The following is a 27,266-nucleotide window of genomic DNA, read 5'->3' as shown; positions in this document are numbered from 1 at the left end:
TGCAGAGGATCCAGCGGAGGGCAATGAAAATGATTAGGGGGCTGGAGCACATGACCTATGAGGAGAGACTGAGGGATTTGGGCTGCAGAAGAGAAGAGTAAGGGAGGATTTGAGGTTCCAAAGAGGCTGGAGAGAGGCTGTTCTCAGTAGTGACAGATGGCAGAACAAGGAGCAATGGTCTCAAGTTACAGTGGGGGAGGCTTAGGTTGGATATTAAGAAAAACTATTTCCCTAGGAGGGTAGGGAAGCACTGGAATGGGTTCCGTAGAGAGGAGTGGAATCTCCATCCCTAGAGGTTTTTAAGTCCCGGCTTGACAGAGCCCTGGCTGGGATGATTTAGTTGGGATTGGTCCTGCTTTAGGCTAGGGGCTGTGCTCAATGACCTCCTGAGGGGTCTCTCAGCCCTATAATTCTGTGATTCTAAGATTGCTGTACACTAGCGATGGGTTAATCTCCAAAAGCCCCAAGGTTGGTTTTGATAATCATTCAGGCAGTGAGATGCTTATTCCAATTTGTATGTGAATTTTGCATGGACATTCACACAAGATTTCTGGTACTTCTCCCATTTGGAATGGAAACGAAGGGTTACATTTATTACGGTTACATCGGTATCTCCAGCTTTTTAGCTCTTTCACTTCTGATCAAAACAGGGAAGGGTGAATGTGCACGAGACAAAAATTAAGGGAAAATGGGACATATTTATATGGATGATGATAAACATTCTGAGTTCCAAAGTTTAAAAAAAGCAGCAACCAACCAATCCACACTCAACCGCCAAGAATTGTGGAAGGGATACAAATGCTCCTGCTTCATGGCATAAACCAACATCTAAATTCAAGGAGTCCTTTAACCTTAAGACACATCTGTAGGAATCTCATCATTTTGTAATCCCTCAGTTTACTCTAGTAGCTCTTTACGGGAATAGGCTTCTATCAGATAGCAAACTGCCAATGCAAGCGATGGAAAACTTGATGTAGTAATAATTAATGTCATAACTTCAAATAACTAGAATGCTCAGTATTAATCTAAGAAGAAATGGAGAAAGCCTGCTTAATGAATCGCTTTTCTTCTTCCATAAAGATGTTACACACTTAATGAAGACCAGCACATATGTAATGGAATTGAATAATTTATGTGTACTGTCTAGAAAATTTTGATTAATCTTCTTGTAATAAGATAGGAAGCAGTTTACTGTAATGGTAGGATAAGATCTAACTGTGGATAAAAGCCACTGTTTAAAAAAAAATGTAAGCCAAAATATCAGCTGCTATGTTCAGGGCAGCTCTGAAAGTGGTCAATAACAGTGGACTGTGGAACAAAGCATCAATATTTCCTTAGAAATCTTGTGTAAAAAAGCAAGCCAATTCTTGCCTTGTTTAACATGCCCTATAGGGGCCTCCTGCCTTCTTCAGAGAAGTTAATAGAAAACAGCGTAATACTAAACTGCCTCTGTCTCTCTTCTGTAACCAGACACACGCTGTTTTCAAAGGGTTCTAGTATGATTTGGATTTTTTCCTAAGGCTCTTAAGGTGCTAATTGAAGACCCACCCTCAGTACCATCACAGGGGCTTATGTAACATATCTCCTCCCTCCCACCCCAATGGAGCAAGTTGCTTAGGAGCCATTGTTAGACTCCATGTACCTAAGGTGAGTAGAATCAGTGATGTGAAGAGAGATGCCAAGGAGCAATGCTCTTTGGTACACGGGACACAGTTGTCCGTTCTGCTAGATTTGGGGCTTTCATTGCCTACAGAATATGTAAATTTGTTGCTTACATCATTCTGTCATCACTTTCGCATCTCCCTGAAAAAGATATTTGCTGAAAATCATAAAGCAGCTCCTGTCTCACCCTAAAGCACAGTCTTCAACCACTCATTAGGTCCTCTTTTGCCCTCAGATGCATGCAAACAGTGCTCATTCTAGTCAGTGGTGTTGTCAGGCCCTGGGTAACTGAGTTCAGAATTGAGGTTTACATAGAGAACTAAGTGTGATGTCATGTGCAGTATCTGGAAAAGAGTATGAACGGAGAGGCTAACATTAAGCAGATACATTTCTTTAACACAAATTATTTTAGCAGAAGTCAAGAATGTGGTCACAATATGTGGCATTTTCTGCCATCTGTTCCTTAAGGGTTTTGCCATTGAAATGCGCACACACACAACCTTACAAGTATCAGCAAGAGTATCAGCACATTTTAAGTCTGTCTTATCCACTCTATATTTAGTATTCTTCCAGGGCATGGTAGTGGCCTTTACCCTTGTCTTTGTTAATTATATTTTCTTTTCCATGTTAACATTCCCCTTAATTGTCTCCCTCTGCGGAGGCTTGGATGAAGCAAATCAGTGCCACACTTCCAGTGCTTCTGAATGGGGCTGGATTGACAGTCCCTAGAGACTGATGTCAAACCTAAGAACATCAGCACGGCCATACTGGGTCAGACTAAAGGTCCATCTAGCCTTAATATCCTGTCTTCTGACAGTGGCCAATGCCAGATGCCCCAGAGGGCATGAACAGAACAGGTAATCATTATTTGATCTCTCTCCTGTCATCCATTTCCAGCCTCTGACAAACAGAAGCTAAAGACACCATTCCTACCCATCCTGGCTAAAAGCCATTGATGGATCTAACCTCCATAAATTTATCTAGTACTTTTTTGAACCCTGTTAAATTCCTAGTCTTCACAATATCCTCTGGCCAGGAGTTCCACAGGTTGATTGTGGACTGCATAAAGAAAAACTTCCTTTTGTTTATTTTAAACCTGCTATCTATTAATTTTATTTGGTGACCTCTAGTTATCAAATGTCCTCGAATGAATGACCGGAAAAGTAGAGAAGAGACAGTAAAAGTTTGCAAATGCTGCCCTACCAGTTTGCAGAAATTTAGACCCCCTAGCCCATATGGGCCCCATCTGTGACTGGCAGAGTAGTTCAGATGCCTTGATATCCATTAAAGATTGTTTGTGCTCATGGGGCCAATTGCAATTTTAAACCTCCCTTTCCCACTTTGTACATTAGGTGACATTTTCACTGTGAGGCAGTTACCAGATGATGCTAACAGAGTACAGTTCTAACCTATGCAGTGAGGTTGCCTTATTTAGCCAACATGATCTGATGTCTTAGTAAGTCTTTCAGCAGAAAGAGTAAAAAGGTAGGATTTGGGAGGAGGTCATCATATGGATTTTCTATAACCTCTCTTGGATAAAAGCAAGTATGTGTGTGTGCTGGTCACAAGTATCCTGATATTGTGTATGTGTAGATTGTGTAAACATATTCAGGACTTCATTTTAACTTGTTTTTATTTAGCATTGATGTTTAAAGGCACAAAGCACAGTGCTTGTTTTTTGTATCTGAAAGGAGAATATTCCCTGATTGCAAATAGTGCTGGCTATTTGAGCAACCATTAGAAGAGAAGAGATAAAAATGCCACTGAGGTGAGACGAATTAAGACCAGGGGTGTACAGCTGGAAAAGACCTGTATTCTCATTATCCCCAAGACCTGCAATCACTTCCTTTCGGGAGCCACAGAAATTGTTTGATTTTCAGTAGAACACTATTTAGAGTCAAATCCTGATAACCGTGTTCACCCCTGTAAGAACCATTGAAGTCTTGGTAAGGTGGGTCTGATTGGCCCATGCTCTTTCCAAAAGTTCCCAGCCACTTAATACCGACACGGAAGTATGATCGGGTTTGGCTTGAGAAGAGAATATCCAGTATCTGTGGTTCTGTTTTGTGTAGTGAGTTTGACCGATGTGTGGATGGTACCGTAGAATCTCTGAGTTACAAACACCTTGCAAATGGCAGTTGTTCGTAACTGAACAAAATGTTATGGTTGTCCTTTCAAAGGTTTACAACTGGACATTGATTCTATATCACTTTGAAACTTTGCTATGCAGAAGAAAAATGCTGCTGTCCCTTAGTTTGTTTGGAGTTTTTTGGTAGTTTACATTGAACATAGTATTGTACTGTATTTGCTTTTTTGGCGGTCTCTTTGTTGATGCCTGATGGTGTACTTGCAAGACCAAGTAGTGTGGTTGACTGGTCAGATCCTAACTTTGAGGTTCTACTACATGTGGAATGTATCAGAGGGGTAGCTGTGTTAGTCTGAATCTGCCTTTGGAATTTCCACTACATGCATCTGACGAAGTGGGACTTTGCCCACGAAAGCTTATGCTCCAATAAATCTGTTAGTCTATAAGGTCCACAGGACTCCTCGTCGCTTTTGTATGTGGAATGATCCCACCTTATTAAAAATTACTCACTGGTACTCAGTTATGCAAATACCAGCTACTTCCACTATTTCCTGTACAGGATCATATCCCTACACTGAGATATCTCAAAAGCAGTTCGGGCTGAGCCACAACACTTGGATCTGGATCCAGATCTGAACTGTTCTGCTCTGGGGTTTTGTCCCTAAAATCATTAAAGGATCATATTCTCCTGGGGCAATGCGGGAATGGGGGCATGAAGGGTCATGTGCCCTTCCAGTGCCATGGGGAGAGGAGCAAGAGACCAGAAGCTGGCAGAGCCATCCTGTCTGGGGCAGTCGCCCTGGATGGAGTGCTTTGGGGGCCCAGGGCAGTGTGGGGCACTAGGACCCAGGGGATCATAGCAGGCTGGGGCTGGGTCGCTCTGCTTCCTGCTGCTGCTGGTGAGTGCAGGTGGGCTAGTCCTCTGAGCTGCGTCACTCAGGGGAGGGAGTGGGGACACGCTGAAGGCAGACCAGGAGCAGGAAGAGGCGAGTAGGGGGTAGGGCATCGGGGCAAAGGGAGGAGTGGGCGTGGTCCTGTGGCTGTTGCTCACCTTGCGTCCCTCCCTAGCAGTCACCACTGTATTCTCCTCTTTGCGGAAGGAATTTCAGCTTCCTTGCCCATATTCTTTGCTTGGATAACGCCATTTAATGTGAGTGACAAAAGCTGGTTTTCTGAGTAGCGTCCATCTTGTGCTCCACTTCAGGTGCGCATGCACCTCTCAAGTTCTTAATCAATCAGCGATTTTCCATTAGCAGGGTCTCTTCTACCTGTGCATGTGCCAGATACCTCCTTGTGCGGGCCATTAAAGCTATATAGGGCTGCAAACTGCCCTCAGTTCCTTCTCAGACCCCTCAGCCTGAGCATCCGTCCCCCTGAACGTGCCTTGGCTTTTCAGTCTTCCCATTGTTATTCAGATTAGTTAGTTAGGTAATTGTACTAACTAATTAAAATAACGAGGAGTTTGGTTTTTTCCTCCTCTCCAGAAGACTTGTTTTCCCAGCAGGACACGCTTGGCTTGCCAGGCTTCAAACATCTTCTGCCTACGAGCAGCAGCCACTGTAAGCATGCCCGCTACGTTGGGGAGTCTCATCGCTCCCTGAAGGACAACTTCTGTCTAGTCCTCCAATCCAAGGCCAAGAAAAACAGGGAGACTAAATTCAGGTTGTTAACAATGGAACACGTCGGCCAGCTTCTGCATCAGGTCAGGGGACAACGTCCCATACTCCTGTCTCCCTAACAGATCACGCGCCACTTCAACGTTTGGAGGCTTCTGAGAAGGCATCTGAAAAGAGGAGTGCGGACTTCTTGGCTGAAGTCCAGGTTCCCGACAAGACCTATGGTCTCTGAAGCCGTGACCTCTCGATTTGATACAGTTGCGTTGAAGGACGCCTTCTCTAGGACAAGTGGTGCCACAACGTTCTGTAGCTTAAAGGAGAAGTTCAGCTCCAGTTGGGCCTTGGTACCCCACTTAATGAGCAAAGAGGGTGATCATAGGCACTCAGCACTGGCACTGTTGAGCTCAGCCCAGCTGATGGTATTAGGGATGTTAGATATCGGGTAATTGAATAGTCGTGTAACTGCGTGAAATCTTAGCAGCCAGTGTACTCTTGGCTCCACTCCAGGGAGCCCCCTGCCACCACACTGCTCCCTCTGTATCACAGTCAGCAGTGCAAGGTGCCAGGGGAGCCAGTTTGTGAGGGGAGCCAGTTTAAAAACTAGTTCCCCTCGCAGGCTGGCTGCCTGCTGCTCCATGCTGACGCCTCTGATACAGAAGCAGCAGCACAGGGTGGCAGCAGCCCTCGTCCATGGGTGGGTGGTGGGGGGGGCGGTCCGAGCTGAACTGGCTACTGAGAAGCAGGCTTTGTCTGTGCCAGGCCCTCCTCCCACATTGCCCAAGGGCCTAGCAAAGCTCTCAGCTCCCCTGACTCTCTCTGCTTTACTCCTAGTACTTCTGTATCTCACTGATCTCTATAGATATTTGCGGGCAATCTGTTGCCAAATGCATAGAGAGAGATTTGACACATTTTCAGCAAAAGAAGAAATTACATAATAAAGGTAAATTAGCAAACGAGTGTGCAATAAAATAATATGAACCCCTAAATAAATAATGACAGTGAACATTGCAAATACAGATCAAATTAGAAACCAAAGCACAGGTTTTTCACAGGGTTTCAAAACTCTTCCTCTCTTTTGTGCAAAGCATTTGAATTGCAAAGAGGAATGTTAGAAACGTCATTCTCCCACTGAGATAAATTATTGTAGTATTGAAGATAAATAGTTGTTAGAAAGAACTAAATTTGCTTTAGAAAGTGCTTAAAGTAGATTTTTTTGTGGTTCGAGCCGCAAAGGTGGAAAAGTGAGCCCTTTTTGCATAGGGGCTTTTCTTTTCAGTCTTTGTGTGTCTGTCTTCCATTTTTTCTCTGAAAAGCATTGGCTAGAGCCTGGTTGATGCTCTATTAACAGAGAGAGATTTTGGAATGATGCCATTTTCTCAAATGTACCCCATGCTTGGATGGGCGAGGGGAGATTTGTCTGGTCATGTCATGTTTTAATTAGCGCGTCTCAAACTTTTGTTGTTCCTCTCTGTGTGTCATGGAACTCGGGCATTGTGCTGCGTTCTGTTTCCTTGTGCTGCTTCCTCTCTTGTGGACTGGAAAGCCTTGAATTTTGTTCCTTCCTTTCTTTTGTTTCTAAAATCCCAAAGCACAGGAACCTGCTTGACCTGTATGATTGAATGTGCAGTTGTCTCCTCAGCAGAGACGTGAAGCAACTCGGCAGCCTCATGTTTGAAAGGGGGCTGTTCTTTTGTATTCGTCCTGCAATGTGAAGCCTTTTGTTACATTGGAACGAAGAGGTTTGAAATAGGAGCCAGGCCATAGGATATTGCCTGGGATGGCAGGGAGATGGTGGTTTATTAGCAGTCCCTAATGACTCTTCTGATCTGTACCTACAACCTACCTTAAGTTTTTTACACACAGGAAGAATGGGGCTAGTCTTGTGTAAAGTTACTCATGTTATTAAGTGTATGTGGGATGGTCCTAGTTCAGCTTTGAACGTATGGCTCTGCCTCCAAAGCTGTCCCGACTCAAGGTTGAGCGTAGATAAAGGCAACCTTCTGAGGGAGTTTGGAGACCCTTACTCCAGTAGGGCAAGTGTAAATAAAACCAAGTCTCTTGTTACAAGCCCTATGAGGCAGGAGTGTATGTCATTGACTGAAAAATCTGGGTAAGAAGCAAGTTTTTCGTTTTCCATGTCAATGTCTTAGTGAGAAACTCTAGCTCTACCTCCAAGTACGGCTGTAATCCTTACAGTGGCTTTTCCATACAAATGTAGTTGGGTGGGGTGGGGTGGGGAAAATGGCCTGTAAGAAGCCAGCTAATGAGAGGGAAAGTTGGGGCAAGAAACACTTTTGACAAGAAAGACAGCTGAAAGTTAATTTGGCAGGGGCACAAGGCTACACAGTGTTTGTGTGTGACGCTTCTGAAACTGCTCCTGTTTGTTTATTTTCCTGGTCCAATACGTTTCTCTTGTGCCTTTTTCTGTGGACACAAGAACAAATGGATATAAGCTGGCTAGTAGGAAGTTTAGACTTGAGATTAGACGAAGGTTTCTAACCATCAGAGGAGTGAGGTTCTGGAACGGCCTTCCGAGGGAAGTAGTGGGGGCAAAAGATCTATCTGGTTTAAAGATTAAACTAGATGGGTTTATGAAGGGGATGGTTTGATGAGGTAACATGATCTTGGTAACTAATTGACCATTCATTATCAGTGGGAAATAGGTCAATGGAGGGATGATAGGAATTACTATAGAGAACTTTCTGGGTGTCTGGCTGATGAGTCTTGCCCGCATGCTCAGGGTTTAGCTGATCGCCATATTTGGGGTCGGGAAGGAATTTTCCTCCAGGGTAGATTGGCAGAGGCCCTGGAGGTTTTTTGCCTTCCTCTGTAGCATGGGACACAGATCACAGCTGGAGGATTCTCTGCATCTTGGGGTCTTCAAAATATTTGAAGGCTTCAATATCTGAGATATAAGTGAGAGGATTATTCTAGGAGGGGTGGGTGAGATTCTGTGGCCTGCACTGTGCAGGGGGTCAGACTAGATGATCATAATGGTCCCTTCTGACCTTAAAGTCTATGAGAGAGAAAGAAGTTCTCTTTGGAGTGAGGAGACCTGACAGGAAATCTTGTCTTCCCTAAAATGGGAAAGCTGGAGGTAGCGAAGGTCAGAGTTGGAAATCCCGGTGTCACAGTTTAATTTAATCTTGTCTTATGCAAAACAGTGATGCAGAAGCAGAGGGGAAGAGCCTCAGAAAGAACTAGGGCTCACAATAATAACAGTAGTCATACCTGGGGAACATGACATGTTAAGCAGAAGTTCAGATAGAACATTCCTGGAGTTGTCCTGTTCCTGCCAAACCTAATGAAAAGACACTCATTAATTTCAGTAATATGGACTCAGGTCCTGAACTTGATGTGAAAGCATGCACTGTGTTGTCTGGCTACTCAGGGCAAAATCCTGCCCTTTACCCTTGCAAAGACAGCAGCACAGCCTGTATGTTGCTGCCCTGTATGGCCGGGTACATAGAGCCTACATGAGCTTATGCCAATACTGGATGATATCTATCAAAAAAAGCAAGCATCATGAGCAAAAATATTTTCTGTATGCCACAGATTAACATGGTGCTTAACCAAGTAAGATGCATTATCACTCCTCAAGAACTTATAAACCTGTAAGCTTTATGCAGCAGGAGCTCTCATTGGTTTTAATAGACCATTGTCCATTTGGAGGACTTGCAGGATCAGGCTGTAACAGACAAAAGAGAAGTGCAAGACGAGATGTGGTTTTAAGTGTGTTTTGGCTTGGTTATGACCTAAAGGCAGCAGTCCTCTAAAATTGCTTGCGAAATTGTTGGCAGTCACAATCAAATTACATTAAACATGTTGACTTCAATGTAATTGGGTTATCTCAGTGCATGATTTTTTTTTAAATGTCTGATTACATTCAAATGCAATTGGGAGCTGGCTAGGGGAAAATCCAGGGAGTGTTCGCAGGTGGATGGCTTCTTGTCAAAAATCCTAAAAAATCAGGTAATTGTTAAATGATGCTGTCAACTGTGCCTATGCAAATATTTGTTTTGCCCCAACAGAGTTTGCAAGAGGTACTAGAGGGACATGCATACTGTAGAATTTTGTTGAAGAATGTGTCAAATTTTAAAATATGAATTCTGATCTCTCTCTTTGATGTTGCAGCCAATTATCAAAAAGAATTGTGTTTTAAAATAGGATCTTCACTTGCAGAGTTCATCTTCTCTCCCTCGTGGGAAGTGTTGCTATCAAATTTTGGGGCAGCAGAGTTTTTCCCTATTGAAACACTCTGTCAAACATAAGCTGCCTCTGGAAGAACCAAGAGCTGGCTTATAAACAAGGACCATATTGAGCAAGAATGTGCCATACTGGTGTGCTTCTGCTCATCCTGTCAACCTCAGCAAATTATCAACTTTCATTTAAAAAAGAGTAAGAAGGAGGTTTTCAAAGACATAAAGGGGAATTTGGCACCCAAATGCCATTGACTTTCAAACTCCCCCTGTTAAGTCATAGTTGTGGGAACTTGCTCCAGAATGGGAAGAGAGGTCACATTGTGTTACTGTTCTGGTGAGGCATCTCAAACAACTGCTCTAAGAAAAGTGTGAGCTGTGCCACTTATGCATGTTAACTCTGCAACCTAATGACAACAATTACAGTATCATATCATTTAATCAGAGATATCTATTTCTGGGGTTCTGGGCAGAGCCTGAATAAATGCAATATTCTTCCCCCTCCACCCCATCACACACTGGGTATGAGTGAGGAGAATTCGATTCAAACACAAAACATCTGTAACTGTAAAACGGATTAGCTTACATTATTGATTATACAGATTGTCCTAATTCTTCCCTCAGTTACATAAGTAAATGAGGGTGGGCTTGGATTTGCTATTTGTAGCATGGATAGTTTGATACAAAGGTCATCTTGGGCGAAACCTCTTTTAAAGACTTTCTTAATACATTTTTCATCCCTTTAGGGGAACACCTGAGAATATGCCCGCAGGGCTACACCTGCTGTACCAGCGAGATGGAGGAGAACTTCGCAAAAAAAAGCCAAAGTGAATTTGAAGACACAATTATGGAAGCCAGCCGCTCTGCCCAGGTGACCCTAACATCTCAGTACAAAAACTTTGATGGTAAGTAAAAAATATACAGCTTACCCCAGTTTACTTGTTGGACATAGCTTTTTTGCCAGCTGGTTCTATTTTGTGTATTGTGTTCTGTGGCTATTATTGTATCAAGACTTTCAATATGAGTTCTAGCATGTGTTGCATTTTCACTAGAGAATTACTTAGAAAAACCAGTTTAAGTACTTTTCAGGAGTCTTGCATTCATAGATACCTAGACTCATAGATAATTAAGGTTGGAAGAGACCTTAGGAAGTTATTGAGTCCAACCCCCTGCACAAAGCAGGACCAACTCCAACTAAATCATTCCAGGCAGAGCTTTATCAAGCTGGGCCTTATGAACCTCTGAAAAGGGAGATTCTACCACCTCTCTAGGCAACCCTTTCCAGTGCTTTACCACCTTCCTAGTGAAGTAGTTTTTCCCTAATATCCAACTTAAACCACCCCCTCTGCAACTTGAGACCATTGCTCCTCATTCTGTCACCTGTCACTACTGAGAATAGCTTGGCTCCATCCTCTTTGGAATATCCCCCTTCCAGTTGTTGAAGGCTTCTTTCAAGTCCCCTCCCCCCCTTACTCTTCTGCAGACTAAATAAGGCCAGTTCCCTCATAAGTCACTTGCCCTAGTCTCTTAATCATTTTTGTTGCCATTTGCTGGACTCTCAGGGTATGTCTACACTGCATCCCTAGTTCAGACTAGAGATGCAAATGGAGATGACCGAAGTAGTTAATGAAGCAGGGATTTAAATATCCTGCGCTTCATTAATATGATCTCACCGACACATTAGTTCGAATCACCGCTGATTCGAACCAGGAAGTGCATGCCAGGACGCGTTAGTTCGGACTAAGGGCTTTCGTCCGAACTAATGCGTCCTGGCATGCACTTCCTGGTTCAAATCAGCTGTGATTTGAACTAGCGCACCGGCAAGATCATATTAATGAAGCGCGGGATATTTAAATCCCCGCTTCATTAACTACTTCCATCATCTCTATTTGCATCCCTAGTCCGAACTAGGGATGCAGTGTAGACCTACCCTTAGCTACCACATAACCATCGCTAAGATCTGTATATGCAGGCACAGAATTGTTTTTTACAGACAACCCTAACAACGCTGGGCATTACCACAGCAGCATAACATCTGAGGTAATGACAAGAAGGTTGGCAGCATTCCTTGCGCTGGAGGTGCTTGGGAAGATTCGGAGTCTCTAGTTTCCTGAATGAAAAATAGCAAGTGTCGTTTGCCAACAGATGCTCCTGGCAAACGGGCAGTAATTTAATGTAGCACTCACCCTTACCTGTGGAGAAGCCTGATGTCAGGGATACAGCATTGCTTTCAAAGCACTAAACAAAGAATCTGGCAGGCGGTTGCTGTTGTGACCAGTGCAATCTGTTTTGCAGCACAAGCTGCGAGCTTTGAGGTCTTAAGGCCAGTGGAAATAAGTGGTTTATTGGCAAAATAGAGCTAACCTATGATTCTGTAACCATGTCTATTATCGGCAGTACCTTATTTGAAAAAGGCCAGGCATTTAGAATCACAGCCCTCATACCTTTATCAATGATTGTCATATGGGCTATGGTTAAAAGAACTGTGTGTGGGAGAGGAGGTAATGAATAGAAGGGTAAATCGAAGATTTCAGGAAACACACAGATATACAGAAATTGGCCTGACCTTCAGAAGCAGATAGCCAAGATTAAGGTCTTTTTCACTGAATAGGACAAAATTCCAAGGCAGTGCATCTCTGCACGGTGCATTTCAACTTCGTAGTTGAAGTTGACCATAGCAAAGGCTTTCTTTGAAGTTTAGCATACATTTGTAATTTTACCCTGCGAAAAAAATTATGACCATGATTGTTTGCCTAGCTTTGCACTGTAATGGGCATGATTTTCAGGAAAAGTTGAGCATACTTGCTGCCCTCTGGCAATCAGATCCCATTACAAAAGCTTCAGGTGGGTAGCCGAGTTAGTCTGTAACTGGAAAAACTTCATCTGAAGAAGTGGGTTGTGCCCACGAAAGCTATATGTTTTGTTATGAGGAGAGGTTAAAGCGACTGGGACTTTTCAGTTTAGAAAAGAGGAGACTGAGGGGGGATATGATAGAGGTCTATAAAATCATGAGTGGTGTGGAGAGGGCCGATAAAGAAAAGTTATTTATTAGTTCCCTAAATAGAAGAACTAGAGGACACCAAATGAAATTAATGGGTAGCAGGTTTAAAACTAATAAAAGAAAGTTCTTCACACAGCGTGTAGTCAACCTGTGGAACTCCTTGCCAGAGGAGGCTGTGAAGGCTAGGACTATAATAGAGTTTAAAGAGAAGCTAGATAATTTAATGGAGGTTAGGTCCATAAAAGGCTATTAGCCAGGGGATAAAATGGTGTCAGAGGCTGGAGAGGGATGGCAGGAGACAAATCGCTTGATCATTGTCTTCGGTCCACCCTCTCTGGGGCACCTGGTGCTGGCCACTGTCGGTACACTGGATACTGGGCTAGATGGACCTTTGGTCTGACCCAGTACGGCCGTTCTTATGTTCTTATGTTAGTCTCTAGGGCTATGTCTAGACTGCAGGCTTCTTTCGAAAGAAGCTCTTTCGAAAGCATCTTTCGAAAGAGCCTCTTTCGAAAGATCGCGTCTAGACTGCAGGCGGATCTTTCGAAAGAGAAATCTGCTTTTTCGAAAGAGAGCACCCAGCGAGTCTGGATGCTCTCTTTCGAAGACGGCCTCTTTACATTGAAGAACGCCTTCTTTCGAAAGAGGAACTTTCGAAAGAAGGCGTTCTGCCTCGTGAAATGAGGTTTACCGCCATCGAAAGAAAAGCCGCGTTCTTTCGAAATAATTTCAAAAGAACGCGGCTTGAGTCTGGACGCAGGGGAAGTTTTTTCGGAACTTTTCCCGAAAAAAACCCTGAGTCTGGACACGGCCTAAGAGGCTACTAGACTATTTAGTTGTTTAAGACCCCATTACAGTGCCTCAAGCTGTTTGCCCAGGTATTATCCTGGCCCGTTCACCCTCTTACCCTCCCATTCAGGGCTGATCACATGGAACTGAACACAATGCTACATCCTCAAGGTAACTGACAATAGAATGTGGCATGTTGAGGATTACATGAACAGAGATTGCTCTGCACGCAAACTCTTTAATAAACCTAATTTTGCTTTGTTGTTGGGTTTAAAAAATCAAAACCTGAATCCTCTTTCTAAATTTCTGATTGGAGCAACCCAAATGTTCTTTATGGTTGTTGTTGGGTTTTTTTGTTTTTGTTTTAAACACTGCTACTGCTTTGGGCCTAAGAAAAAAATGTTAAATGTACATCTTGGAGTGTACGTTTACGCTTAAATGTACGACAATCAAGACATTTTTCTCAAGGAGTATTTTTCTCAAACACTGAAAATATAAGAAAAATAAGGAAAGTTTTTCTCAAAGACTGGAAAGCAAAGTATTGCTTTATCAAACCAAATCATTGTTCTTTTGTAGCAGGTATAACCTTAGTTGAGCCCTCAGGCCCAAAAGATGTTTCTTGCTCCTATTGCGTCTTTTTTTTAGTTTGCTTAACTACTGCTGCAATCAACATTGTTTTTATGATTTATGCAGAACATGTAATGCAAAAGAGTAGTTATCATTTCAGGTTTCAGTTTCAAGTGCTAATTTGCCTATGAGCCAAATTTGGCTTTACAGCTCCACTGGAAATTTGAGATTGAAGGAGTTGAAACTGCAGTGGGATGAGGGGAGGTGGATCAGTTGCAGAAATGGTGTGGAAACAAATGCAACTTAACTGTTGGGATTGCCAGCTGGTTTACAGTTAAAATGTTTTGCACTCAAGGAGTGGTGGTGTTAAATAGTTTGAAATAAAGGCGTTTCTCTTGGTTCAGATAGGAAGTGTATGCTGAACACAAGTAGAAGTGTTCTTACAGGAGCAGTTTCCTTTGGTGCCTGGCTTTGATGAATTACCTGTTATGCAATGGAAAGGCCCTTCCTTGGCTTTGCCCCTTGCTTCAAAAGAGAGTGATCCCAACGCAAGGTAGTAAGTGCTTTCTCCCCCTCCTCCAGAGGTCTGCAAGATTTCATCTTTTCATCCCTCTTCTTTGATGTGCATGTTTGGCCTGTAGCGAAGAGAGATTGCCATGTTCTGGCTTGCAGGATTATCAGCAAGCACCTCATCTCCTTTGTTATAGGAGGGAAGTATTTAAAGGATAGAGTAGCGAGTGGGATTTCCATTGGAAGGGTATATTACCTTTGCCAATCTTATTTGCAGCCTGGAGGTCCTGTTGTTCATGGACTCTCTGGTACCAGGGATGGCATGTTGAGCTTTTTTGGCCTGGAGGCTTCCACTTTCCCTTTCCATTGCAGATTGCCCCACAGCAAATCAGGTCTTTGCAGTCTCAGTGCTGAGCACTGTAATTGCATTTATTTGTGGAGGACCCAGAAACTTCATATAGAAAATGCCCATATCATTAGTACTTACAATCCACTGTGTCACTGTCTGCCCTGGGGCAAATTCTCCATTGCCACTGGCAGAGAACTCTCTGATAGTCAAATGTGTTTCTAGGGCAACCATTCATATAGTATTTAGGCATGAAATTCAAATTAAAAAAACGTATGGAATTGAATTCTGCTCTTGCCATCCTAAAACTTGATTGTTCTCCGTATATTATTTATTATCTGAATTCCAGATTCCCAGGCTAATTAATATGATACAAGCTATAGAGATGTATAGGACCTGCTCAGAATGTGCTTTAAGTTATGGCCTGAGCTTTTTTCCTTGTAGCTCATTTACCTGCAAAGTGGGCAAGTCCTGCCCTGTTTCTGTATTTCAGATGGTTGAAAGAGAAATTTGAAGAGAACCGTGACTGACTGTTGTGGGGGGGAGCTTGTGGAGATTGTTTTAGAAGTAGGCGTTTTTCTCACTTGAAAAGGACATAGATTTTAATCTGAGATTTGTCTGATGTTAAAATTGATGTGACAGGAAGGGGCTAGGGGAATGGGGAATGTAGACGCAGATTTAAAAAAAAATCCCCCTGTGGGGTTCAAAAAATTGCACAAAATGTGTGGTGTTCCCTCTTCTGGCTGGAAAGCAGTAGTTAGCTAGCCAACTCCTCGAGTCATGCCAATGGCAGGCAATAGCTGTTCTATTTGAAAAAGCCTCTTTGGCAAAATTCAGTGTTCTTTGTTGTTCCTGCATCGTAGCGACATGCACCTATGTGCGCACACGGAGTATTTTTCAGAGTTTGAGTTACATTATCAAGGTTTCAGTTTTGGTTCTTTTTGTTTTTTTAAATCTGCTATTGATTAAAGCCAATGCCTGGTAAATCTCTGATCCACCTGAAGAATGCAAATGAAAAGATCTGGTAGCATTATGCTATGTGTTGGTGGTTACATCTTATCTAGAATACATCTTATCTAATTCATATGTCCTTTTTAAATTATAGTTGGTGCTAGCAACTGTTGTTCTGTAACTGCTTGTAAGATAGCTACTCCACCCCGCCATCTAAGAAACTGTGTTCCTGGGACTCACATGGCATGTCATTATATTCTGAACACTGCTGGCATAGATGTATAAATACAAAGAATAAGAGCAAGTGTCAATAGGAAGTGACAGCGAGGGGCTGCAAACCGAAAGGAACAAAGCTGTTTTTATGGTATTAATCAAAGCTTAATTGTTACAACCCTAATCTATCTTCCTCTCTCTCTTATTTTAAATGACTTTTAAATAAGAGTGAAATATTGTGCCCGTCTCCTCTTCTCAAACACTTTAGTGCACTTAGCAGCACTGCTTGTGTGGCTGTTGACCTTTAGTTGTGAGCCAGGAAATTTGTCGTCTTATAATTATTTATTCCTTTTAAGGGAATGTCAGAATATGAAATTGACAATCTACATTTCTTCCCACATCAGACAGGTCACTAATATGTACTTACAACTGACAAAAAGTCCAGCGTTTTTAAGATTTACTGCTGATAGGCAATTTTATGTCAAGTAAACTATTTGAATAGTTTGTATTTTTTTAAATCAAAAGGGAAAATAAGATCAGCACTGCAGCAAAATGATTTACTAATTTGATTCACTACATGTTTTAAAAAGAAAAATAGTTTTGGGGCCTGATTGACAGAGAAGCAAAGTCTGTCCTCGGTCTCCTGAGCAGGCTCAGTACTGCTGAGAGCAGGGGGTGGCTCAGGGAATGAACACGCTTGCAAAAGGGAGCATCAGATGCAATTCCCTGGATTCATCATAATTTTCTCTGCTGAGGAAGCTTGTGCAAAGCAGCTTTGTACCTCACAAGAAAAGGGAGCTGTACTAAAGAGTGGCAAAACTGGACATATGGGAAAAGAAACAATAAAACATGCAGGAAAAGATCTCTCTCTCTCTCTCTCTCTCTCTCTCTCTTTCCTTTTTTTTTTTTTTCCTCTCACGAGTATGGTGAAAGGAGCTCTTCAATGCTGTTTGTTTCTGATGGAGCACCTTAGGAAAACACCTACAACTGGGAATGGTTTATGGTGGTTCTGCTGCTGCTTTCTACAAAAATCCAGCTCAGCCAAAGAGATTTCTTTCATGTACAGTATTAGCGTCTCATTTGGTATTTATAATTTTGCTGGAATGGGGTGGGGTGACTATCAAACTGCATGCCAGAACTTGGGGAGATTACTCTTGACAGGTAGTTGCCTTGGGGAAGTGAAAGCTTATGTTCCTATATAACAATTTTTTAGCACCTGGAGTTTTTTTTCCTCCTTCTGGCCTGTTCTCGTCACATAGAAGCTGCAAATCTCCATTGTATGCTGCAGGGCATGTTTTACTGGGCGTGCAGCAGTTTACATTAAAGAATGACATGAGCCCAATATTCTTTCCTACGAAAAAAGAGGGGGTAGGTGGGAAGTGATGACTGGGTGAGAAAGCACACAGCTTTCGGGTGCCTTGTACAAGGATTAATAGATACAAAAGAGACTGTGTTATGAGCGGCTTGTTCATGCTTATGATGCAAAGATTTATGTAGGACAGGTGTGTGTGAAGTCTGTTATACATATGCAATGAAACAGCACGTTACCATACTTTGTCAACCCTCCTCCCCTCCCCCCAAAAAAGAAACCCCTCTCTTCTCTGTGCTCAAACAATAGTGAAATGCACATCTGTTGTGGGACAGTAAAGAAATCATCTGCTTTTCTGATAGCTCAGAATAACGTCCCAAAAAGTTAGTGATGCCCTGACAGTCATTGTAGAAGACAGTGTGGCTGGATTTTATTGTTAATGTTTAGGGACTCATGCATGCATCTTTCTGAAACCCTCCAATTTCACAGACTATGCAGTCAATCAGCCTAGCATTTATTATAAATGCTGGATGTCACCATTGGTGATGGAAGAACCATTATGCTGAGTGCAGTTGTATTCAGATGGCTGGATTGAGGACCGAACAATACAATGAGAGATGAATAGATGAAATTTTTCTGTATGGCTTTTCAGAGGCGCCTATTATCTGAACCAATGTACAATGAGCTAGTGAAAGTTAACTACTTTTCAGTTGGAACAGCTCCCATCCTTCAGCCTTCTCGCTCTGTGCTTTTCTCAGAAAAGTGACGAACTGGAATGTCTTTGGCCAGTTCTGTTGTGATGGCGTTTATTCTGTCTGAGCCCAATCCTGGGAAGGCCTGTGTACCTACAGCTCAGTCCTCTTTTGCATTCCCCCTTATGTTTCTGATCAGCTGAAGATCAAACTTAGCTGGATTCAAGATTCCGAAAACTGGGCATGTGAGCCGCTGTGCCACTTTGGTTTCTGGCACATTTAGTAAACTTAAATGTGGCAAGTACCTGCATCGCAGGTTACATTTGATTTTTTGTGGGGCCTTTTTTAGTGTATTTTGTCTCATTCTGGGTGGTACAGGCTCTTTGTTCTGTCCACAAAACATATTCTTATTACAAGCAGTTGTTCTGTTATTACTGTTGTTATAGAGCATATAGGCACCTTGACCAAGACCAGGCTCCACCGTTCACGTGGATACTGAGAGCAGTGCAGGACTGTTTCATTGCTGTGCAGGCTGGGGCTGGGGCTGGAACCCAGACTCTAGGACACTGTGGGGTGGGAGGATTGGGGCTCCAGTCTGAGCCTGCAAGTCTGCACAGCAATGAAACAGCCCCGTAGCCCGAGTCCTGTGAACCCAAGTCAGCTGGCACCAGCCAGCTGCAGGTTTCTCTGCTGTGTAGATATGCCCTAAAGGGACACACCAAACATGGGGCAGAAAGTGAAAGAGATGAAATTACTCCTCTGATGTCACACACTAAGTTAGTGGCAGAGCTGCCAATGGAAGGCAGGTGCCAGTCTGATGCTCCATCCACCATGTCACATGCCCTTATTGTCTAATGCTTGTAATGATCCTGTGGACGAGGTATGGCCCTTTGAGAGTGCAGGAGCTAGACATCATGCCATTCATTACTGGCTTTGCTCATTCAGACTTGCATATTTCCTCACCCAGTCTCTAAGGTGGGGAAATACGCCATAGGTGCCCCTTTTGTGTAAGGCGTTCTGGAGAGGAGAATGGCTGAAGTCTGTAAACCCGTTGCGCAAACTGAAGGAAGAATAAAACAGCCTTTCCTTACAAGTGGAGGCTGCACCATGTCTTCCTGTCGTGCTGCGCAGCACAAAGCCCAGCAAAGTCAGTGAGCGCAACAGGTGCGCAGTCCCTCTGGGGATCAGGCTGATGGCTGAGGTGCCTGCTGCACTAGGAGCTTTGGTAATATTTTGTCATTTTTTGGTAGAAAGAGGCTTTTATGTTACCACAGTTCATTACAGATGCTTTACTTTCCTCCTCCTCCTCCTCCTCATTCTGTTTTCCATATTAGATTAACTTGGTGCAATATATTCTGTCTGAGTCTTTGCTGGAAGTCTTTCATGGGCTATTTGAGTACCTATTTTTTTATTCTGTTTCTTGTATTTGCTGAAAATGACTCGGGATAGTAACAAATTCCATTTATCTGGAAGCTCATAACTGTTTGAAAAGTGCTCATGAGCTGTTTTCTGTTTTCAGACATTCCATTCCTTGATAATCATTTGAAATGTATAATAGTTCATGTTATCTAAACCAATACAGAGTATTGAGAGTACAGGGTTTCCACGTTAAAATGTAACCACTTTGAGGTGCCAAATATTTTTATTGAATAAAATGTTATTGGATCCACTGATCCATTTTTGCTAGTGACCCAACTAAACCCTTCCCACTACTCTAATTGCTTTGGAATGGCTAGAGCGCGGCGACATATGCACCTAGCATGATCGTTTCAAAAAAAGAATCAAAATGGTGAAGGGAGACTCCTCCGTTTATAAGCCCACTCCAGAGAGCAGTCCCAGCTTCAGCGCAGGCTGAGGAGTGTGCAGGCTGCAGGCGTGGAGCTTCTCAGCTCCCATTGGCGGCTGTTCACTGTTCAGACTCTGCAAGCAAACGAATGTCCCAGTGCAGTCCGGACAGCACTTCCCAGGACAAACCGCTGGTGCACTGGGACTTGTTATCCACATGGTGCCTCTGCAGGCTTGGAGTCTGTCAGCTCCCAGTCCCTGTCTTTTGTTGTTCCAGGTCAAGGAGAGTGGCAGCCAGCACATCCCTTGACCTGTTACTTCCTCAGCTCCCACCCCCTCTACCTGCTGCCCATGCGCATGTAACCGCTACCAGACTGATTCAAACCTGGGAGCTCTGGAGCTTAGTATAGGAGCCTCTACAGTTTGAGCTGTAAAGCCGGCTGGCTTTCAGAGTAGGCTGTAGAGCTCCATTGTTCTTATCTCTGGCTGTGAGTGGTCTAAGTGCCGCTACATGGGACAGTGAAGCACATTAGGTCTGTGGGTTACACACAAAGGTTATGGCGAGGGGGCTTTCGTGGCCAAAAGCAGCTCCTGCCTCAGCACTCTGCTGTTGGCTGAGCTTTGTGCCCTGGGGGAGAAAAAAAAACAGAAAAGTAAGGATCGGGCCCACCGCGGAAATAGGAGGAGGGAGAGGGCTGGAGCTTAAATGGCAGTACAGCTGGTGGCAGGAGGACGAATGGTTATGAACGGCAAGCCCTGGGCGAGAATTGCCTGGTGGAAAGTCCCAGTCTCATGGTGGGCCTGATCGTTACTTCTAAACTTTCCACAGATCCCCTAAAAATCCCTATAATACCATCGTGGACCATCAGGGGTCTATAGACCACAGGTTGGGAACCACTGGGCTATACAGAACAGAACTGCCCTTGCAGAACATGATTCAACAAAGTATATAAGCATGTGCTTAAACTTGCGATTGCATGCTTTCCTGAGTTGGAGCTATAGAAAGGATACGCAAAAATATGCTGGGGATATCTTAAAAAATAAAATATAGCTTAGCATTCAGCTCAGTACTTAGCACAAGTTAATCCAGCTCCATTAGCTTTATTTCAGAGGCTACAAACTTCCCATAGGCTACGTCTATACTGCAGGCTTCTTTCGGAAGAGGCTTTTCCGGAAGAGATATTTGGAAAAAATGTCTTCTGAAAGAGAGCATCTACACTGACAAAGCACATTGAAAAAGCGCTTTTTCGAAAGATAGCGACCACACTGAATGGACGCTATCTTGCATTTAAACTGTGATTACTATGGACCCGTGGTCCCCAACCTGGTGCCCGCGGGCGCCATGGCGCCCGCCGGGCTCTTTACATGCGCCCGCGGAGCAATCTGGGCTGGCAGGTGCCAGCCCCGGGCGCATGGCTGGTCCTGGCCCCGGGGGCGCCGCACGTGCCCTTGCCGGCTCCGGCGCTGGCCTTGGCCCCCCCCCCGGGGGCACCGCGTGTGCCCTTGCCGGCTCCAGCGCCGACCTTGGCCCCGCCCCCGGGGGCGCCGCGCCCGCCCCGGCCCCGGCCTTGGCCCCGCGGCACTTACGGGGGGAGCGCCGGCCCCGGGCGCGCGGCGCTTACGGGGGGCACCTTCCCCGGGCGTGTGGCTATGGGGGGGGCCCCGGCCCCGGGCGCGTGGCTATGGGGGGGCCCCGCCCCCGGGCATGCGGCTGGGGGGGGGCCGCCCCCGGGCGGGCAAGAGTCCCCTCCCCCGGCGCCCGGCGGGCGAACGGCTACGCCCCCTGGCGCCCGCCAACCTGAAAAGGTTGGGGACCACTGCTATGGACAGAGTGGCCACCAGGGCACCTTTGCTTTTTCCTCTTCCCTCTTCTTGCGAAAGAACACCCTCTTCCCCGTCCACACACGCCTTTTCCCCAAAAGAGCTATTTTGGAAAAAGGCTTCTTCCTCATAGAAAGAGGTTTACCAATGTTGGAAAAACTCCTCTATTCTTTAGATTTTTTTCTCCCAAAATACAGGCAATCCCCGAGTTACGCGGATCCGACTTATGTCGGATCAGCAGTTACGAACGGGGATTTTCTCGCCCCGGAGGACTGGAGCGGCAGGACGCCTGGTCCTGGCCGCCCGCCTCCTCCAGGGCGAGAAAAGCTGCTCCCTGTCTCCCTGGTCTGCTGGGGGAGCCAGCAAACCAGGGAGACGGGGAGCAAAGCGGTGGAGGACCCTGGCTGGACCCGCGGCGCTTCCAGCTGATCTGGAAGCGCCACGGGTCCGGCCCAGGTCCTCCGCCGCTTTGCTCCACGTCTCTCTGGTCTGCTGGGGGGGGACGCAGCTAGTGCCCCCCCCCCCCAGCAGACCAGGGAGACGTGGAGCAAAGCCCGGGGCCTGTGGTAGAGCAGGTGGGGCGCTGCCGGTTGGTCCCACAGCACCGCTCCTTGGCGCTACTGGACCAACCCGGCAGCACCCCAGCTGCTCTGCCCCAGGCGTCCCCAAGTCAGCCACTGCTGAAACTGACCAGCGGCTGACTACAGGAAGCCCGAGGCAGAGTTGCTCTGCCCCGGGCTTCCTGGAATCAGCTGCTGATCAGTTTCAGCAGCAGCTGACTTGGGGACGCCTGGGGTTCTTAAGTTGAATCTGTATGTAAGTCGGAACTGGTGTCCAGATTCAGCCACTGTTGAAACTGATCAGTTTCAGCAGCGGCTGAATCTGGATGCCAGTTCCGACTTACATACAGATTCAACTTAAGAACAAACCTACAGTCCCTATCTTGTACGTAACCCGGGGACTGCCTGTAACGCGATTGCAGTGTGGATGTAAGGCTTCAAGGTCTGCCCTTAAGAGAAAGAGGACTCTTTATTGCCTAACAGTAATCCTTCTTAATTAATGAAAAGCAACAAGTGTATCAGTACACAGTATCACCCAGACCTTGTCCAGAAGGATGGAGCCTTTGTAGCAGGGAGAGAGAGAAGCTCTGTTGAGGATATGGAAGATCCCACTCTTCGCTAGGAAGAAGAAATAAGGATTTTTTTATTGTTCCTCTGAAGATAGTGTAATGGCTTATGAAGCTTTAGTTTAAGGTGCATTTACTATAACCATTTTTCCAAACCTAATGCATACGTTTCTGCATTGATTACTTCTCCTGCTGCTTAAAACACTAGACAAAATCTTCTTCTGTGGCTCGGTGCATGATTGCTGCTACAGGCTAATTTGAAAGGAAATTAGACAAAACAGGAAAAATGATCATACAACAAGCTCTGAAAATTGTTCACGTATTGTTTTGGCTAAGAATTAAGACTGTGCTGTTTTAAGATACCCAACGAATTAGGTTCCCAGCTTCATTGAAATTTGTAGGGTTTGAGAACTATATTACCTGAGGCTCAGTTGAAGATTGTAGCCAAAAATAGTGTGTACCTTAACCCTGGTGTTAGAAGTCTGGTAAGAGGAGAATGAACCCACTACTTTGGCTTCAGAAAAGCATGATAATCCAAGGATATGTGATGAGTTAAGGTGTGTTTTGTAGCTCTTTTAAAACTTCAGTGAAGATTTATCATTTTAACCCTGAAACAATAAGGAAACAATTTCCTTGTGACCATATTGGGCTTTTAAACTTTGGTTTTAATTTCCATTAGTGTCTTGAAAGTAATTCATCTTCAAGCAACTTTCAGTAATGTCTGTCTCTGCTCAATTGTAATGCAAGCTGTGTATCAGTAATAATAATAAAAAAAATCAGGATAGCTGCAAACCAGGGGTCATGTCACCAATTTACCAAGGTGCTGAGAAATAATGTGTGTTACCGGGTAATGTTAGTATCCAGTTTAGAGCCATTTATAATGCTGGAGATAATGCTATAGAGAATTGCTGCTGCTGCTGTTGTCACAGTTTTCATCTCTGGCTATACATATGGCTCCGAAGCCCGAACTATGATATTTGTGGCCATCAAGGTGCCATCATCTGCAAAAAGTGCTTTGGCAAGAAGTCTCTTCAGCATCATGGTTTTAGCATTGAGTCTTCATAGATCAAAGAAGGAGACATCCCCTGATACAAGTCCCTTGTGGCATGATGCAGGACAAGGGCAAAGGACAAGTGAAATAGCTTTGGAGCAAGTACACAGACTTGCTTTACTCGGTTGGAGATTTCCAATGGGTCAGAAAAGTCTCGACTGGTGAGCCCTTGTACTGTCATGTAGTCTTGGGACAGACGGTTGATTTGTATGAACCTTCTTGGGCATCCCCGTTTATATAAGAAGCCCATAATCCTTTCTGTTAGCAGTATCAAAAGCTTTGGTCAAATGATGAAAATTGTGATGAAAACTGTATACAGATCTATATTGTGCTCTTAGCATTTTTCCTGGATCTGCCTTATGACAAAGTCTCTTGATGGTCACTCAAAAATGAGTAGGACGTCTTCTTGTCACCCTCCTCTTTGTGAATTCGTAGATGGCTGACCAGCCCGATTCTGAAGCCCTAGGTCTTATTGCAGAAGGGGCAGATGTTGCTGGCTATTGGAGCAATGCAGGGCAGTCTTTGCTGCTCTTTTCTCCTTCTCTGTCTCTCCTTGTCTGTGATGCAGCGGGACCTCTCAAATTGCATCACCCTTTTGTGGATTACCGCTCTTCACTGGGGACAGTCCTGGGCAAGGTTCTCCCAACACCGATGCCACACTTTTTCGTGTTTGCCTTCAACATGTCCTTAAATTGTTTCCTTCGATGGCCCCAATGCTTCTCCGTCCTTCCATTAGCTCGGAAAACAGAATCTGTTTTTGGGAGGCGCTGATTAGGCATCTGGACCACCTGACCAGTCCAGCGAAGTTGTTGGTAGATGATTATAGCTTCAATGCTGGTCATGTTCGACTCTTCCAGGACGCTAGGGTTCATGCACCTGTCCTCCCAAGGGATATTTAGGATTCTCTTGAGGCAGTGTTGATAATATTGTTCAAGTGCTTTCACGTGATGCTTAAATGTTGTCCAGGTTTCACATGCGTACAGCAGTGTTGGAACAACTTTTGCGCGGTACATGAGGAAGTTTGTCTTTTCACTGACATCCCGGTTCTCAAAGACCCTTCATCTCAGGTGAACAAAAGTAGAGCTTGCGCAGCTCAGACGATGCTGGATTTCTGCGACAATGTCAACTTTGGCGGAGAGATGACTTCCACGGTATGGGAAATGCTCCATGTTTTCCAGCAGCTCTCCATTGACTTTAATAGATGGTACATGAGATTGTCCCATCAGAGAGGGGAGTACCTTGGTCTTTTTGATGTTCAGTTTGAGGCTGAGATTCTCGTACACTTCAGCGAAGGCACTTAAAATGGTCTGAAGAGCTATGGGGGAAAGAGCAACGACCATATTGTTATCTGCGTACTGGAGCTCCATGATTGACGTTGTGGGGGTCTGGCTTTTGGCCTTCAGTCTCCTGAGATTGAAAAGCTTCCCATTCGCTCTGTAGACAATCTTCATGCCATCTGGAAGGTTGCCGTCAATGAGACAGAGGATCATGGCAATGAAGATGCAGAACAGTGCTAGGGCAATGACACAGCCTTGTTTGACTCCCGTTTTGACCACAAAAGGGTTGCCTCGGGATCCGTTGTTACTCAGTACTGTGGCAGTCGTGTTGTCGTGCGGCAACCTCAGGATGCTGAAGAATTTTTGGGGACCACCGATCTTTGAGAGGGTGGTCCACAGGGCGCTACAATTGATTGAATCAAACGCCTTGGTCAGCTCGATGAAACTCATGTATAGGGCTTGATTTTGTTCACAACATGTTTCTTAAAATTGCTGAGCGGTGAAGCTCATGAGCACTGTTCCTTGGAATGGTCGGAAGCCACACTGGACTCTGGAAGAATTTCTTCTGAGACTGGCAGGAGTTGATTGGCAAAGATTTGAGCTAAGATTTTCCCTGCCGTTGCCGGGAGGGACTGCCGCAATAGTTTCCACAGTCCAGTTTGTCACCCTTCTTCAAGAGACTGAGGCTATGTCTAGACTACATTCCTCTTTTGAAAGAGGAATGTAAATGAAGCAAATCGAAAGTGAAAATGAAGCGTGGATTTAAATATCCCACATTTCATTTGCATATTTGCGTCAAAGCACTTTTTCGGAAAAGGATTTTTTGAAAGTGAAAGCACAATCTAGATGGGGTTCTTTCGGAAAAAAATCCTTTTTCGAAAGAACCCGTACTCCTGAAAAAATGAGCCATTGACTACTCTTACCCTTACAAGTTGAATTGATAACTTTTATAGAGTTTCTGTCTGGTGTTTAACAGCAGTGGGTAAAAGAGGTAAGGCAAGGCATTGCCTCCCTTGGGTCTTAGTGCCCAACCTCTTCTTTCTGTCCCTATTCTGGCCATTCTTCAGGCTCCCACAGCAGGCTTTTGCAGCCTGGTGAGTCTCCTGGGGAACAGGAAGGGGGGAACTAGGACCTTAATGTTGAAAAGCCTTCCAGCTTGCCAGGCCTATTAACATGACATTGAACCTGTAAAAGAGCCATTAAGTGGTAATGAAGCCATTTAACAGGCATGTGCCAGCCCGGAGGTATATATACTGTCAGTTTCTAAATTTACTGAGAAAAACAGTTGTGCATTACTGGAATAAGTCTACAGGACCTTAGTTTAAAATTTGCTTTAAATATTTCATTAGTTTGTTGCTGAAGATTTAAAAAATCACATCTCTGAGAAATCCTGGCATAGGTTTTTAGATGCACAATCTGACTATTCAATTTTAGACAGAGATTTTATTTGTCAAAAGATGACCCTGAACTAAAATTAAGATGTGTATTTTAGATACTATCGTACAAAAAATGTGTTTCCAAGGTGGTCTTGTCCTTTCTGTCTGTCCTTGCAATAATCCTTCTCCCTTCATCTCCCTGTGGAAGAGAGCCCTTAAAGTAGGGATGGGCATTTCAGCTGTGGGAGGGCGGGGGAGGAGCAGGGATGGAGAGCAAATCGGGCAATTTGCGTACTCTCAAAGTGCAGGAAGGGAGGGGGAGAAGTAGGAAGTGCGGGGCTCCAGTGCTCCTGTGTTATAGAAGCATGTGGTGGAGCGGGGCAGCCAGTGGACCCCATGCGGCCCATGAGCCACAAGTTACCCACCACTGCCTAAAAGGGTAGGTAACCTCTTTCAGATAGCTTCTCTTCTTTCAGGGTATGTCTACGCTAGCCCCCTAGTTCGAACAAGGGAGGCTAATGTAGGCATTCGAAGTTGCAAATGAAGCCCGGGCTTTAAATATCCCGGGCTTTATTTGCATGTTCCTGTCCGGTCGCCATTTTTAAATTCCACTAGTCCGAACTAACTGCCCGCGGCTACACTGCCCACGGCAGTCAAATGGTAATTCGCACTAAGTCCTTAGTTCAAATTAACTGTTACTCATGTTAATGGAATGAAGAGTAACAGTTAATTTGAACTAAGGACTTAGTTCAAATTACCGTTTGACTGCCGTGTGTAGCTGCGGACAGTTACTTCGGACTAGTGGAATTTAAAAATGGCGACCGGACGGGAACGAACAAATAAAGCCCGGGATATTTAAATCCCGGGCTTCATTTGCAACTTCAAATGC

The 27,266-nt window shown here is 44.6% G+C and overlaps 1 protein-coding gene across 1 annotated transcript in view; it reads left to right on the top strand.

Moving 5' to 3' along the window:
- Positions 1–27,266, top strand: part of GPC1 (glypican 1) — a 340,184-nt gene that overhangs the window by 144,852 nt on the left and 168,066 nt on the right. The window contains exon 2 of the mRNA XM_075937488.1: positions 10,310–10,468. Coding sequence (XP_075793603.1) covers positions 10,310–10,468 — 159 coding nt within the window. The remainder of the gene's footprint in view (positions 1–10,309; positions 10,469–27,266) is intronic.

Source organism: Pelodiscus sinensis, chromosome 10 (genome assembly GCF_049634645.1).
Source record: "Pelodiscus sinensis isolate JC-2024 chromosome 10, ASM4963464v1, whole genome shotgun sequence".
Lineage (NCBI taxonomy): Eukaryota > Metazoa > Chordata > Testudines > Trionychidae > Pelodiscus > Pelodiscus sinensis.
This window is presented reverse-complemented; position numbering and strand designations above follow the sequence as displayed.